The sequence below is a fragment of the Mustela lutreola genome, chromosome 12 (assembly GCF_030435805.1).
Source record: "Mustela lutreola isolate mMusLut2 chromosome 12, mMusLut2.pri, whole genome shotgun sequence".
NCBI lineage: Eukaryota > Metazoa > Chordata > Mammalia > Carnivora > Mustelidae > Mustela > Mustela lutreola.
The window spans coordinates 95,635,486-95,652,494 of record NC_081301.1 but is presented as its reverse complement, the minus strand read 5'-3'; the positions used below and the strand labels follow the sequence as shown (position 1 = coordinate 95,652,494).

The 17,009-nt window shown below is 40.8% G+C and overlaps 1 protein-coding gene across 4 annotated transcripts in view; it reads right to left on the bottom strand.

Annotated features, from left to right (window-relative positions):
• Positions 1-17,009, bottom strand: part of MFSD14B (major facilitator superfamily domain containing 14B) — a 78,420-nt gene that overhangs the window by 22,107 nt on the left and 39,304 nt on the right. For 3 of the 4 annotated variants that reach the window (XM_059141316.1, XM_059141313.1, XM_059141315.1), the window contains 2 exons: positions 13,740-13,802; positions 3,290-3,417 (listed from right to left, as the gene is read on the bottom strand). In XM_059141316.1, coding sequence (XP_058997299.1) covers positions 3,290-3,417; positions 13,740-13,802 — 191 coding nt within the window. The remainder of the gene's footprint in view (positions 1-3,289; positions 3,418-13,739; positions 13,803-17,009) is intronic. The other variant, XM_059141314.1, reaches the window with a different exon arrangement.

Sequence of the window (17,009 nt, the reverse complement as noted above, 5' to 3'; positions counted from 1 at the left end):
AACTAATCTTTGATAAAGCAGGAAAAATATCCCATGGAGAAAAAGACGGTCTCTTCAATAAATGGTGCTGGGAAAACTGGACAGCTATATACAGAAGAATGAAACTGGACCATCCTCTTACACCATACACAAAGATAAGTTCAAAATGAATGAGAGACCTCAATGCGAGACAGGAATCCATCAAAATCCTAGAGAATAACATAGGCAGTAACCTCTTCGACATCGGCCACAGCAACTTCTTTTTTTTTTTTTTTTAAAGATTTTATTTATTTATTTGACAGACAGAGATCACAAGTAGGCAGAGAGGCAGGCAGAGAGAGAGAGGGAGAGAGAGAGAGAGAGAGGGAAGCAGGCTTCCTGCGGAGCAGGGAGCCCGATGCGGGGCTCGATCCCAGGACCCTGAGATCATGACCCGAGCCAAAGGCAGCAGCCCAAACCACTGAGCCACCCAGGCGCCCCGGCCACAGCAACTTCTTGCAAGATATGTCTCTGAAGGCATGGGAAACATAAGTGAAAATGAACTTTTGGGACTTCATCAAGATAGAAGTCTTTTGCACAGCAAAGGAAAGAGTCAACAAAACAAAGAGGCAACCTACGGAATGGGAGAGGATATATGCAAATGATACTACAGATAAAGGGCTGATATCCAAGATCTATAAAGAACTTTCCAAACACCCAAAAACCAAATTTTCAAGTCAAGAAATGGACATAAGACATGAACAAACAGACACTTCTCCAAAGATGACATACAAATGGCTTACGGACACATTAAAAATGTTCTATATCATGAGCCATCAGGGAAATTCAAGTCAAAACCACAATGAGATACCACCTTACACCAGTTAGAATGGCTAAAATTAACAAGGTAGGAAACAACAGACGTTGCTGAGGATGTGGAGAAAGGGGAACCCTCCTACACTGTTGGTGGGAATGCAAGCTGGTGCAGCCACTTTGGAAAAACAGTAGAGGGGCGCCTGGGTGGCTCAGTGGGTTAAAGCCTCTGCTTTCGGCTCAGGATCCCAGGGTCCTGGGATCGAGCCCCGAGTCTGGCTCTTTGCTCAGCAGGGAGCCTGCTTTCCTTCCTCTCTCTCTGCCTGCCTCTCTGCCTACCTGTGACCTCTGTCTGTCAAATAAATTAAAAAATAATAATAATAATGTTTTTAATAAAAGAATTAAAGAAAGAATGAAAGAAAGAAAAACAGTAGAGGTTCCTCAAGAAGTTAAATAAAAAACAGAGCTGCCCTATGACCTAGCCACTGCACTACGAGGTATTTATCCCAAATATACAGATGTAGTGAAAAAAAGGGCACATACACCCAATGTTCACAGCAGCAATGTTACAACGGCCAAACTGTGGAAGGAGCTGAGATGCCCTTCAGCAGAAGAATGGATAAAGATGTGGTGTGTATATACAGTGGACTACCACACGGCCATCAGAAAGGGTGAACACCTACCTCTAAATCAACATGGATGGAACTGGAGGGGATTCTGCTGAGTGATGTAAGTCAAGCAGAGAAAAATAATTATCATACAGTTTCATTTATATGTGGAACATAAGGAATAGCACAGAGCACATTAGGAATAGGAAGGGAAAAATGAAGTGGGGGAAATCGGAGGGGGAGACAAGCCATGAGAGACTACGGACTCCGGGAAACTTAGGGTTTCAGAGGGGAGTGGGATGGGGATGGATTAGCCTCGTGATGGGTATTAAGGGCACGTATTGCAATGAGCACTGGGTGTTATACGCAAACAATGAATCATGGAACACTGCATCAGGACTAATGACTAATGATGACCAACTAAGCATGGTGACTAACTTAGCATAATAAAAATTTAAAAAAAAATCTATTAATATAATTCTTCATAGTAATATTTTTCAATGCACTGAACACTCAAATGATGAAACATTACAGTATTTGCTTTATATACATGAGATGTTAAGTCCATTATCACTTTTATTTAGCATTATTCATTGATCAATATAAGCAAAAGCAACAGTATGAAAATGAGAAGGGAAGAGGCAAAATCAGTGGAAAATCTAACAAAAAAATATTTTAAGATATTGAGAGGACATTAAAAAAAGCCCTCATTTATTGGAAAAGCATGGAAAAGCATGACTTGTTCTCGGAAAGACTCAATAATTATTTAATAAAAATTCATCATCTCGCAGAAAATGAAAGGACCCACTAAACCAACATATTTATAATGTAACAAATACTGATATAAAATTATCATATGATCAAATAAGGACATTTTCACATGATCCAAAAAAGAAATATTAATGCATTAACACACACACACACACACAACTTTTCTTTTCTTTTTTTTTTTTTTTAAAGATTTTATTTATTTATTTGACAGACAGAGATCACAAGCAGGCAGAGAGGCAGGCAGAGAGAGGGAGAGGAGGAAGCAGGCTCCCTGCAGAGCAGCGAGTCCAATGCAGGACTCGATCCCAGGACCCTGAGATCATGACCTGAGCCGAAGGCAGCGGCTTAACCCACTGAGCCACCCAGGCGCCCCACAACTTTTCATTTTAAGGTGTGTTCTTCACACCTTAGGACAAGCAGCTCAGCAACAGAAATTTTGGCCAAATACCATATTCTGAAACCAAGAAAAACAACTAAGGTACAGCTCAGGTGCAAATTCCAAACCATCTTTGGTATTTAGTTATATGTTAAGTATTTTCTCCCTATTTATCAAGAAAAAATAAGATCAAATTCACATTATGATTTAGAACAGTCTCTTGGTCTCACTACCGTGTACTCAAGTGACTACTGATGTAAACTTTTTTCATTGGTGCCCTAGAGAGCAGTGAGATGACAACACATTTGCAGTCAGCTGAGCCAAAGGGGTGACTACAGGGACTATCAGCCCCTCCCAGGACCCAATCCTTTTACTGACCTGATGGCAACAACAGCTGCTTTTAGAGACTTTTTTTTTTTTTTAAGATTTTTATTTATTTATTTGACAGAGAGAGATCACAAGTAGGCAGAGAGGCAGGCAGAGAGAGAGGAGGAAGCAGACTCCCTGCTGAGCAGAGAGAGCCCGATGCAGGGCTTGATCCCAGGACCCTGGGATCATGACCCGAGCCGAAGGCAGAGGCTTGAACCCACTGAGCCACCCAAGCGCCCCCCTTAGCGACATCTTTAAATATCTTAGAGCCCAAATTGGCTTTCAGTATTACCAAAGAAATCAAATATAAATACAAGTATCAACTGCTTTGAAATGGTTAAGAAATGCTTTGCAGACGTATTATTCACATGTGACCCAAAACAAAGCCACTCACCAAGGGCTGATCCTCATCAGTGGAATTGGGAAGCAGGTGAAGAACACGGTGCCGAGGAGAAAGGGTTTCCTGCCCCACACATCAGACAGAGCGCCTATGAGGGGGGCACTCAGAAAAGACAGCAGGCCCTGGATAGGAAAGCAGAAACAAAGGTCAAATTTACAATGTGGTCCCCCAATCACTTGTAATTCTTACTTTCTGAATGCTCCAATTTATTTCACTGGCCCCAAAACAGATTAATTTGATACATTAAATATAAAGTGTCATTTAAAAACATTCTAATGAAGTAAGTCAAGCAGAGAAAGACAATTATAATATGTTTAGACATATGTGGAACATAAGGAATAGCATGGAGGACCACTGGCGAAGGAACGGAAAACTGAAGGGGGAGAAATCAGAAAGCGAGAGGAACTATGAGAAACTATGGGCTCTGGGAAACAGCGGAGGGTTTCAGAGGGGAGAAAGGAGAGGGATGGGGTAGCTGGGTGATGGGTATTAAGGAGCGCGCACACTGTGACGGCACTGGGTGTTGTACGCAATTCATGAATCACTGACCACTACATCAAAAACTGATGATGTACCTCACAGTGGATAACTGAACAATGAAAAACCCTACATCATTACAAGTCAGCCCATTACCATGGGCTAACTGCCCAGAACCATCAATTTACCATTACAATTTCACTTGTTTATTGCCCAAATAAAAACAGGACTGGAAATGAAAAAAAAAAAAAAAACCATCTTAACGAATCTCTAAGCAAGCTGTTAGAAAATGGAAAATGGCGGGGTGGGGCTTATTTTTCTGGAGAAGCAGTGATATGAACTATGTACACGTACAGATGGCCCATGAGATGAACACACACCAAGCATGCAGGAAGAGGCCAGAAACTTAATTATATGCAAAGCTCCAAATCCTGTGCTGCAGTGAGGACACTTTCTTGCCTACTTGGCCGCGACCCTGACCCTCCCTACAGGATGTGCTCCCCTTATGAGCTGCAAATCTCTGTTAGGATCCCTTCTTTAAACCCTGGTCTTGGGTGGTCTTGGGGCACCTGGGGGAGCTCAGTCACTTAAGCGTCTGACCGTTGGTTTCAGCTCGGGTCATGTCAGGATCATGAGACTGGGCCCTGCGTCGGGCTCTGAACTCCATGCAGGGACTGCTTAGTCTCTCCTTCTTCCCTCTCTGCTCCTCCCCCTCATTCATACTCGCTCTAAAATAATGATAAAAAATCTTTAAAACCCTGCCATAGCCTCCACTGTGCCCAGTTTAAAATTTTTCAGCGGGTACTTATGGGTGAAATAATGAGTTTCTGAACTTAGCTTTTACCAAAAAAAAAATAATAATAATAAATAAGTAGGGGAAAACTGAGACAGAGGAGACAAGAGTAGGAAAATGTTGATAAATAATGAAACTGGGTGGTAAGTACATGGGTGTTCATTATACTTCCTGCTGCTGTGTATCTGAAATTGCTCAGCATTGCATACACACAGTACCCTCCAAAATCCGGCACCTAACGCACATTCTGTGCTTGGCTATATGTAGTACTTATTAGTTTTCGGATATGCCATTTTCCTTTGTGCCAACAGGACTTCGCTGTGCCCGCATACACTTCCCACACTTGGGACTTCACACAATGTTTTAAAATATGCCATTTTTAAACAAAAAAATGAGAAGGCGGGATGGCTGGGTGCCTCAGTCCCTTAAGCATCTGCCTTTGGCTCAGGTCATGATCTCAGGGTCCTGGGATTGGGTCCCGCATCAGGCTTCTTGTTCAGTGGGGAGCCTGCTTCCCCCCCTGTCTGCCACTCCCCTGCTTGTGCTCTCTCTCCCTCTCTCTTTGAAAAGTAAATAAATAAAATCTTTTAAAAAGGCCAAACATTAAATAAATATTTAAAGTAACATAGTTTTTACAGAAAAAGAAAATGCTGTCTTCCAGATTATGGATTTTAAATGGTAATTCATCCATTAAAAATATTATTTTAATCAAATTCTTAGTAACAGGAATAGATACTGAAAACATCTTCTGGGACAACCTAGAAGATTTTTTTTTAGAGACTTTTTAAAGATTTTATTTATTTATTTGAGAGAGCATGAGAGGGGAGGTCAGAGGAGAAGCAGACTCCCCGTGGAGCTGGGAGTCCAATGCGGGACTCCATCCCGGGACTCCAGGATCATAACCTGAGATGAAGGAAGTTGCTTAACCAACTGAGGCACCCAGGCACCAGATCACCTTTTTAATTAAGATTCTAACATACAATCTCATGCAGCTGACCCCTGAAGAACACAGTTTGGGGCACCAACACCCTCTACATCATGTGGTCAAAAATCCACATATGGGGGCACCTGGGTGGCTCAGTCGTTAGGTGTCTGCCTTTGCCTCGGGTCATGATCCCAGGGTCCTAGGATCAGGCCCCACGTCGGGCTCCCTGCTCAGCAGGGGAGGAGTCTGCTTCTCCCTCTTCCTCTGCTTGTGTACTCTCTCAAATAAATAAAATCTTTTAAAAAAAAATCCACACATAATTTTTGACTTCCCCAAAATTAAACTGTTGACCAGAAGCTTTATCAATAATGTAAACAGTTGATTAATGGTATTTTGTATATTATTTGTATATTTTATGTATTACATACTGTATTGTTAAAGTAAGCTAACGAAAAGAAAATGTTAGGAAGATCGTAACCAAAAATACATGAGAGCCAAAAGAAAAACAGTCTGCAAGTGAATCCATGCAATTCAAACCTGGGCTGTTCAAGGTCAACTGTACTTGGCTCGTTGGAAAACATGAATTTCTAAAAATCACGTTTCCTACGCCAGAGTGATGTCTTTACTACCCGACCTGGCCCCAGATGCTATCAGGCCACATTGTGAGAGCAACAGACTGAGGGTATTTGTATCCTGACAGAATCTGCAAATGAGAACAAAATGTTTAAAAAGTAACACCAGACAGACCTCAGACCCCTTTTCTTGATCAGAAATACCGCTGATTCTCATTACCTACAGCGGTTATGTTTTATAAGGTTGCGAGAAACACTGAACTAGAGAACATGGAGCCACTGCTCCTTAGCTTCCTGTAAGGTTCTGGTCACCTAATTCCATTAACTGATCAATACACAACCATGATTTATGTGTGTTCCTCTTTAAAGACACTATCCTTAATATATATTGTTGACCGCTGAACACTGAACTCTAAATCAACAGCACCATGACTCATGCCTTGGATGAGGCTCATCTGATAGTATATTCTCCGTAAGGCACATCACAACCTCCCATGCTTAAAGATACTAGTCAGCACTGCTGCCCTACCCTTGGGTACATTTTAAATAGCCAAATCACCAACAAAAGACACGAAGATGCAAAAAACGTGGCACTAAATGGACCACAAGGACACAGGTACAGAGTAAAACCTCAAACAAACAGAAATTCGAACTCAGCTAGAAATGAGGGGCTGGTACCTGACCCTCCCCCTCACCCAGGGGGATATGAATGACCACGGAATCACTGTGCTGATCTGGGGTCACAGATAAACTCACTGAGTAGGTGGATTTGCAAACATAAAATCCAAACATAATGAGGATCAGTGAGTACTATGCTGTCCCAGCCCAACCAGTACGAGATGCAACACGGTGTGTAGGAGTCTGGGTGCAGATGGCAAAATTCACCAACGGCTCACACAGTCGCTACAGTTAGTTAACTTCCCAGCAGACGTGGGTGTGTACAGTGGCATAATTAATTGGCCAGTATTTTTTCTTTTTCTTTTTTTTTTTAAGATTTTATTTTAACTGGGGCCTGGGTGGCTCAGGGGATTAAAGCCTCTGCCTTCAGCTCGGGTCATGATCTCAGGGTCCTGGGATTGAGCCCCATATCAGGCTCTCTGCTCAGTGGGGAGCCTGCTTCCTCCTCTCTCTCTGCCTGCCTCTCTGCCTACTTGTGATCTCTGTCAAATAAATAAAATAAAGATTTTATTTTACTTACTTGACAGAGGGAAGGGGGGGTACATGCTGGAGAATCAGCAGAGGGAGGGAGAAGCAGGCTCCTCTCTGAGCAGGACCCCAGGAGCATGACCCGAGCCAAAGACAGACACTTAACCAACGTAAGCCACTCAGGTGCCTTGGCCAGTATTTCTGACATGACTTTTCAGCTCTAATTAGAGTTTATCGTTCAATTAAATGCAATTACCCAAGTAACATTTTTTTTCCAAGTAACATTTTAAAGCATACATAGAATGACAAATAAAACTTACCTGAAGCAAACACACATGAATTTTACACTTCATATAGCCATCATAAAAGTTTTAAGCATACATTTTCCTTAACATATGCAGTTGGCAAATATTTGACTGAAACAGTTGGGTCAGTATTTTTAAACCTAAGAATGTTTTTCTGTTTTCTTTCAAATAGCATAATTAACTTTACAAATGAATGTGAGGGAGCAATGGCTTCACAGTATAGAGTACAAAGTCATTTAACTACTTCTGAAAATTTTCACTTTTTCCTTGAAAAGGTTCACATACTATGACAAATTTTCGGTATTCTTTAATAAGCTATTAGGAACTTGCAACATGTAGACGTGTTACCCCCAAATTAGATTTGTTCATTTTCTAGATTCTGGATCAATTTTAGATTTGTTCAATTTCTCATTTTTTAAAAGATCAGAGAAAATCATACACCAATGGAACTGTGTTTTTATTTGTGTAACTGACTAGAACAAATATTTTCACGCAAAAACAGTATTAACACAGGGTTACCTCTGACTTAGGGCCCACTGAGACCCCGCGCAGTACAGAGCTTCCCTTCAGAGGGTACGCGTCAATCAATGCAAGAGGGCAAATGAGAAATGTGACACATAAAGTGATTTTAATTCAATTAAAGTTTGGAAAAGTGAAACTGCAAAGCTGGAGAAGGGTCAACAGTTGGTGCCAGAGCCTTCAAGGAAATAATGATACGGGCAGGAAGGCTAGGGCATGTTGTTTTGTTCTGAGGTAAAGGAGCAAAGTAGGAAAGAGTAACTAAAAGAAAGAAGAAATAAAAAGCAGATGAAAGTGAAATTGTTTTAATTAAAATATAAGTTGACTTTTCCTACTTAGAAGTAGTAGGTCCCTACTTCAAAGGAACCTCAGTGTATGTTCTAAAGTAGTAACAGTAACAGCTAGGATCCACAAATGCCAGACTCTTCCACACCTTCCACACACGTGTCCTGACGCTGTGACTTGGCGCTATCAGGGTAAGCAGCTAGCCTGAGGCTCGTAAGCAGCAGAGGCAGGTTTCCGCTCAGATGTGAGGTGGCTCCAGAACCCGAGTCCCAAACCATAAGTCCACAATTCAAACCAATTCTTAATCTGTTAACATTTCAGGGTCTCCAACCTAAAGCACACGTCTTTCCCACTTGTGGGTACTCTTATGTTTATTTTATTTATTTTATTTTAAAGATTTATTTATTTTGGGGGTTGGGGGGAGAAAGCACACAAACAGGAAGGACAGAGGATCCCAGGCAGACTCTATGCTGAGTGTGGAGGCTGATGCAGGGCTCTGTCCCCCAACTATGAGATCATGACCTGAGCTGAAACCAAGAGCAGAATGCTTCACTGACTGTGCCACCCTGGCAACCCACACCTCATTTATTAAATGGATGAATTAGCAGTCTACCATGAAAAGACTGTACTTAAAACATGAAGTCATTTCTCAAGTAGGTTGTCTGACAATTGTATTTGCAGATAATAAAAAGGATAATCTTTAAATTTTTGTCCAAATTAAGAATTATTCTGTGTGTGTGTGTGTATGTATGCATGTATCTAGGGAAACCAATCTGTACCTACTAACATCAAAGAGTAGCGTGAGGGAACTTCAAAGATATCTTGTTATGGACTCTTTAATTCTTAAAAACATCAACCAAGAGGCACCTGGGTAACTCAGTCAGTTAAGCGGCTCAGGTAGTGATCTCAGGGCTGTAAGATGGAGCCCCGCGGCACGGAGTCTGCTTGAGATTCTCTCTCTCTCTCCCTTTGCCTCTACCCTCACTTGTGCGCACTCCCTCTCTCAAATAAATAAACTTAAAAAAAAAAAATCAAAAGTTTCCGTGTTTACTTATGCTAAGCTACTATTGCTGATTTAATTCATTTAAATAGCAGAATGAGACAGATGAGCAGCAGCTCCGGGTACTGCAGAAACTTGGCATATTAAATATCCCTGGAAGAGCATCCTGGCAGAGGCTCTACCTGCCATTTCCTTAATCAAAGTTGATGGTCAAGTCTAGACTGAGAAGCAGCACATCTGCATGTGAACCCCTGGGGCCACCCCATTAGCTGGCCTGCTGGGTCTTCTACTTTTTCGCCTTTCCCCAGCCTTCACTGTGATGTCGAAGCTAGACCAGATCATCACTTCCTGCTTTAGCGCCACCCTCTTCATACTGATCACTCTAGGCATAAACCAACCCTGGACACATGACCTGCTGAGTCTGGGACAATGATATGTGTATTTCTGTCATAAATATAAAACATAGCTGCTGAAGAAAAAAAGTTTCAACAAGTTACAAGGCAGACATCAGGTCATCAGACCAATTGGTTTTAATGATGAAAATGATTACAGTCCGTCCACCCGCTGCTATCAACCAGCAGTCATAACGAGACTTCACCTGCCAAGTCACACCTGGCTCTCAGTCTGGTATAACATTTTTTTTAAATCTTTTTTTTTTTAAGATTTTATTTATTTATTTGACAGAGAGAGATCACAAGTAGACAGAGAGGCAGGCAGAGGGAGAGAGGGAAGCAGGCTCCCTGCTGAGCAGAGAGCCCGATGGCGGGACTCGATCCCAGGACCCTGAGATCACGACCTGAGCCGAAGGCAGTGGTTCAACCCACTGAGCCACCCAGGCGCCCTGGTGTAACATTTCTGACAAAGTGTAGCTACAACTACTGTGATGCTGTCACCTTGGCTAGGCTATAGCACCCAGTTGTTTCATCAAGTGTAGTGTGGGGGTTCCTGTGAAGGTTATTTTGTTGCCGTTGGTTTTAAAGTAAAGGGTATCACCCTCAACAATATGGGGAGAGGCTCGTCCAATTAGCTGATGGCCTTAACAGCAAAAGCTGAGGTTTCCAGGAGAAGAATGAGTTCTGCCTTAGGACTGACTATAGGATCAACTCTTGCCTGAGTTCAGCCTGCCTGACAAATTTCAGACTTGCTAACCCCAAATCATCCGAGTCCATTTCTTAAAATAATTCTTTTAATGTATGTTATTAATCTCTTAATAACTAATGAAAAGAAAAAAATTTGCTAATATTTATTTAGTCTGTAATTTCAAACCTTAGGAAATAAGTGTTTTATTTCCTTATAAAAAACTTATCAAGAGTCACGTGAACAGTGCTTGCTGTCCTACTAAGCCATATAACATGTGATGTGCAGTCAGTATTTTCTGTGCATTGGCAAACTGTCAGATGCCTTTCTAAATTTGAATCAGCTTGCAACGTTTTGTCCTTTATGTTCTCAGTGTTATGAAATACCATCTCTGAGAGTTCCTTCAGTGTGAAGCATTTTGCTGACATCACTTCCCGGGGACATCTTCATCACACTGTTCTCCTGTATGCTGCTGAGTTTATCTTAATAAGTTCCTTGGGATTTACACCCAACCAGTCTATTTCTTCTATGACTCTGCAGAGGTTCTACATGTATCTCACTTCTAGCATTATCAGTAACTACTCCACTGCACTTCCACTCTTATTGGCCAGTTCCTTTTCAATGATCCGTTTTTGTAAAGTGTTATAGGGGTTTATCACTGGAGCCAAGGAGGCAACACAGCGGCATGCTTTGCTCTCTGTGCAAGAACTAAGAGATGCACAGTGACCAGTCACCAACATTCTGAAGTGCCACGAATGGTTACCGATGATGGTGTTTCACCTGTGATTTATGCAGTGTTCTGCGGACTGAGGAGCTAGCAGCAGTTCGTACTCTATGCTATTACTCACAGTTAACAGACCACAGTGAGGGAGATTTGAGTTGTACTGTTGCAGGGATTGGTATTTTTAAACTGAACTTAAATAACTGAAATCTGTGCATACCAGAATGTGCAAAAAGAGGGCTGCCTATATTTCGTATGATTTTTTAATGTCATAGAGAAATTATTATGCTATATAATTAGTGATGGCTGATACAAAAACAAAGATAAATTGTTAGTCTCTGTGTAAGCTGGATCTTGACTATTTAAAAATGTGTAGAAAAAGACTAGAAAGAAATATTAAGTCAACAATATTTACTGAACATGTGTCATTTGCCAAGAACTGTTCTAGGTGCTGAGGACAGCAGTAAGCAAAGCAGACAAAAATTCATGCCTTCAAGAAGGTTCTAGTCTAAAGAGAAAGGTTGAGAAGGACATACAGTAACAACATAAAGCAAAATATACAGCATGTCAAAGGTGAAATTACAGTGCTTTTGAAGAAAAAGCAGAGAAGAGGGACTAAAGTGATGACAACAGGTTACATTATTCAACACAATAGTCAGTAAAGGCTTTTACTAAAAAATGACATCTGGGTGAAAAGCTCAGGTTTACAGAGTGAGGTCAGTATGTGGGGGGAAAGCAATCAAGCAGAAAAAAACAGAACGTGCAAAGCCCTCAGGCAAGCACAGGCTAAGGAAGCTTTGCTTAGAGACAGGTCACCAAGAGTGCAGAAGAGAACAAGGATGATGCCAGAGGAGACAACTGAGTGCGGTGGGACTGGTTAAGACCGCAGCTGGCTTGTATTTTCTCAGGATCTCTACTGAAAGGAGACCAGAGCATGTTTTCACTATAGATCTATTTTGGAGGCACAACACAGAATCTACTGATGGAATGGTTTGGGGAAGAAAAGGGAGTCAACGCTGACTCCAGGGATTTTGGTCTGAGTGAGAATGGCATGACCAATAATCGAAATGAGGAAGACTTGGGAGCAGGTCCGGCTAAAGGGGAAGATCAGGAACTCAGTTTCAGCATGGTGACCCTGAGATGCTTATCAGCCAAGAAAAAAGAGGTGTCAATAAGGCAACTGGCTATGTAAGTCTAAGGTCTAGGGAAATATTTGAGAGCTGAAAGTGGTGAGTCTGATAATGTCATCCAGGAAGTGAGTGTAGAGATAGAAGAAATTGTTGTCCAAGGCTTAAGTCACCCATAGAGAGAAGGTTAGGAAAGCTGTCAATTAAAACGATCAAGTTGGGCGCCTGGGTGGCTCAGTGGGTTACGCCGCTGCCTTCGGCTCAGGTCATGATCTCAGGTTCCTGGGATCGAGTCCCGCATCGGGCTCTCTGCTCAGCAGGGAGCCTGCTTCCTCCTCTCTCTCTCTGCCTGCCTCTCTGCCTACTTGTGGTCTCTCTCTGTCAAATAAATAAATAAAATCTTAAAAAAAAAAAAAAAAAAAATGATCAAGTTACCATATGATCCAGCATTTCTAGTACCCCTCGGTGTATTTCAAGGGTTAAGTGAAAACATAGGGTCACAATGGGCTCAATGGGGAGTCAGCTGGAGATTATCTCTCTCTCTCCCTCTGCCCCTCCCCCTGCTCATGCTCCCTAAAGTAAATAAATCTTTAAAAAAATAAAAATGCCATTATTGTAAGCACTCTCAAATTCTTTTTGAAAATAGGAAAAGAATAAATGTCATTCACTACAAATAATACTGCTCAAAGCTGCAAATTCAATAAATAAATAGGGTATGGGACACCTGGGTGGCTCAGTTGGTTAAGCAGCTGCCTTTGGCTCAGGTCATGATCCCAGTGTCCCAGGATCGAGTCCCACATCGGGCTCCTTGCTCAGCGGGGGGCCTGCTTCTCCCTCTGACTCTGCCTGCCTGTGCTCGCTTTCTTGCCCTCCCTCTCTCTGACAAATAAATAAATAAATAATAGGGTATAATTTGAAGTGTGCTCCTCAGCTCACAGATCAATGCCATCTAAGCTGAGAGGAACACATTAGACACTATTCCTGTATACTAATCATACTGTAAAGTGGGACTGGAACATAACATTCTATTTTAATCTCTGATTTATAAACTTTTCTGATAAATGTCACATTAAACAATGAATTAATAATTACATGGTCAAGAACTTAGCTTTGATTAAAACACAAACAAGCTCTGACGAAAGACTACTACATGGCTGATGAAATCTTGATGCTGCCTTCTTCCTCAATATCAAAGTCAATCTCAAAAGTAGAAAAGAACATGATAGGCAGGGAATTAAAAGCCTCACATAAACTCTTTATAAACTGCTGTGTACATGTTAATAAAACTGAAGTACTGCTTTTACCAGTAAACCATTCTATGCCTTATGGACTTGGGTTGTATTTCATTATGACATTGATAATCCAAGTAAAAGTTTAGATTAAGGTCTCAAGAACAAATAGTGATTATTTCCCCACCTCGCATTCAAACATCCAGAGTTAAACTACTAAGGATTCCTGCCTTTGGTTCTTTGTGAACCACACAAAAACTGTTCTTACCTTTACACCTTGAATGAGACCATTCATAAGGAATGTATGTTGAGGAAATGTTTCATGTAGAACCTACAAAAAGCAAACACACATCAAGAAAAATCCGACAACAAATTAAAAGGTAATATTTTTGCCTCTGTTAATATTAGGTTAGGTAAATAAGATGAACCCTGGAATGAAAGCACTTTAAGTATCAGTGAAATATGGAAAATACCAAAAAGTATGAAAACATAAAAAACAATGAGGCAGAAATCTAAATAAGGCAAGAACCTACACAGGAGAACTCAGGTGTTTTTCTTACAAAAGTATCTGCAGCAAACATAAATTGTTAATTGGCTACACCTTTCACTACTAACAATTTTAAGCAGGTACCACAAAAGGTTATATAAGCTCAATATATGAACCTGCAGCCCAGGTTCATGTGACCTAGGTAGTCTAGGAAACCCCAAGCCTTCAATTTGGATCATAGTGATTCCAAACTTGTAGCACATCTGGATATCTAACAGAAAAAATTTAAAATCAATCCTCAAAAGGCATCATCTAGGCTTCAAATCAACCACACATATATGTTTTTCAAATACAATGACCAGGGCATTTAAAAAAAAAAAAAAAGGTAATGAGATACAAAAGGAAATATGATACCATGAGCAACAAACAGCAAAAAAGAATATGTATATAATAGAAACAGACTCTCAACAACTTTACATTCTGGAATTACTTAACAGAAATAAGGTAAAATGAATTTGCTTAGGGCACCTAGGCAGCTCAGTTGGTTAAGCATCTGACTTTTGGCTCAGTTCATGATCTCGTCATCCTTCTCATTTAGCAAGTCATCTGCCTGCCCCTCTTCTTTTACCCCTCCCCCCACTGGTATGTGCATGCTCGCTCTCTCAAATAAATAAAATCTTTAAAAATATATATATACTATATATATATATATATTTTTTTTTACTATGTTCCAAGATATAGAATATAAGCTTGAAATTTTTGAACTAGAAGCTGTAAGAAAGCACACAGCTTTTAAAAAGAACAGAAAGAAATTCCAAAACAGAAAAAAAACATATTGACTCAAGTTAGGAACTCACTCAATGGATATGTTTAACAAGATTAGACGTGACTGAGAATTACTGAACCCAAAAGTAGGTCAAAAGAAACTATCCTGGGATGCCTGGGTGGCTCAGTCGCTTATGCCACTGCCTTTGGCTCAGGTCATGATCCCAGGGACCTGGGATCGAGTCCCACATTGGGCTCTTTGCTTGGCGGGGAGCCTGCTTCTCTCCCTGCCTCTGTCTGCTTGTGCGCTTGTGTCGCCCACACGCGCTTGCTCTCTCTCTCTTTATCTGACAAATAAATAAAAATCTTAAAAAAAGAAAAGAAAAGAAACTATCCAAAATGCAGCATGGAGAGACAAAAAGACAAAAAATAAAAGAGAAAGTAAAAGGCACAGAGGATCCTATAAGAAAATATGACACAATTTCAATTAAACTTGTCTTGTAATGAAAATGAGGCAGACACATTTCAGGAGCTAATGGCAGAGAATAAACTAAACCAATGATGGATATCAGGGCAGAGATTAAAGCAGCATAATAAATTCTAAGCAATATAAAAAGAAATCCAAACTCACAATCAGAAAACCAAAAACAACAACAACAATAACAAATCCTAAATGCAGCAAGAGATACAGACTGCCTTCAATTGAGCTCCAGTTAAAATGTCTTCGTAACAGTAACAATGGAGCCCAGAAAAGCATGCTATCCTATCATCAACATAACAGGGAAAAGACAAATCCTAACCTACAATTCTATACCTGGCTAAGATGTACTTTGAGCACAATTTTTAACCTAGCAAAACTTACAGCAGTATGTCTACTAACTTATGGACTCCACCTAATGAGATATAAAATAATGTACTTCCAGAAGAAGGAAAATAATACAGATGTAAGATGAGATGCAACATAAAATAAACAGCAAAGAAAATGGTGAATATAAACAAACAGTGATGCACACAACAAAATGATGTGTCCTGTAGGTTTTATTTTTCATTGTGTATTAGAAGACTTAATGACATTAGAATCAAGGAGGTAAATAAACAAAGTATTTACATTTCTTCACCTCATTTGTGCTGACACTGCTGTCCTAGATTAGGGTGAAGATACTGACAGACTTCAGTAAGTTCACATGGAATGCTATGAAACAACTTCACAGAAATTGTTTCCAACCTTTTCCTAACAAGATTATTCTTAAGGTTTAGAAAAGGTTTGTCATCTCAGCTAGTGGCATTTGAACTCTACCTATCTGTACTGGATAAATAAGAAAGCAAATAAATGAAAGCAAATAGCTCAAGTTAAAAATCTCAAGTTCTCAGCAAAATCTCAAAAATAACACTTCATAGGATACAGAGATATAAAATTTTCTTTAAAGAAAACAGGATCCAAATCAGTATCAGAACTACTTCACAGTATCATTTGTTACATGCATCACAAAAATACAATGAAACAGCAAAACACAAGAAAGTCAATGTATTTTTAAAAATGTTCCTCTGATCCTGAGCATGCCATTGGGTGTGGGTATCCACTGCCTCACAACCTTATATATTCTTATATATTCTGTCGAACTGAGGCTGAGAGCAGACAGACAATCCTGGGACTCCCCTTGCTCACAGGCTTCCTCAGTTTCTGCCAGAGCGAAACAGAAGGTGGGAAGTGCCAGTTAATACCACACCCACTCCAGGGCTGCCTGCTTGCTGCCAAAGGGGCACCAATGTCGATCCTCCCCTGCCTCCAGCTCTGTCCTCTGACTTCCCTTAAAACAACTCTACACTCAAAAGGACCAGAACAGGCATTCACTTGTGCAGATGACGCAGCAGAAACAGAACACAGCCACTTAAATTTGGCAAAACCGTATCCATATAGGAACAATGGAGAATGCGTTTATTGGGCTGAAGGGTAAACTACAGAGACCTGACGGGGTATCGGGCTCTGGGGTATCGGGCTCTGTGAGAGACGATGCAGGAAGTTCCTCTAAGAATTTTCAATCAGTGCTTTTCAAACCTCTTCTGCTTTTTTCTAATTGGAGGGAAGTGGAGAAGATAGCGGTTAAATCTTACTGGATAAGGAAGTAAAACAGAAGTCAAAAATAAGATAAGCCTTCATAAAATAAAGCAGTTATAAGGGAAAACGAGGGGCGCCTGGGTGGCTCAGTGGGTTAAAGCCTCTGCGATCGGCTCGGGTCATGATCTCAGGGTCCTGGGATCGAGCCCCACATCAGGCTCTCTGCTTAG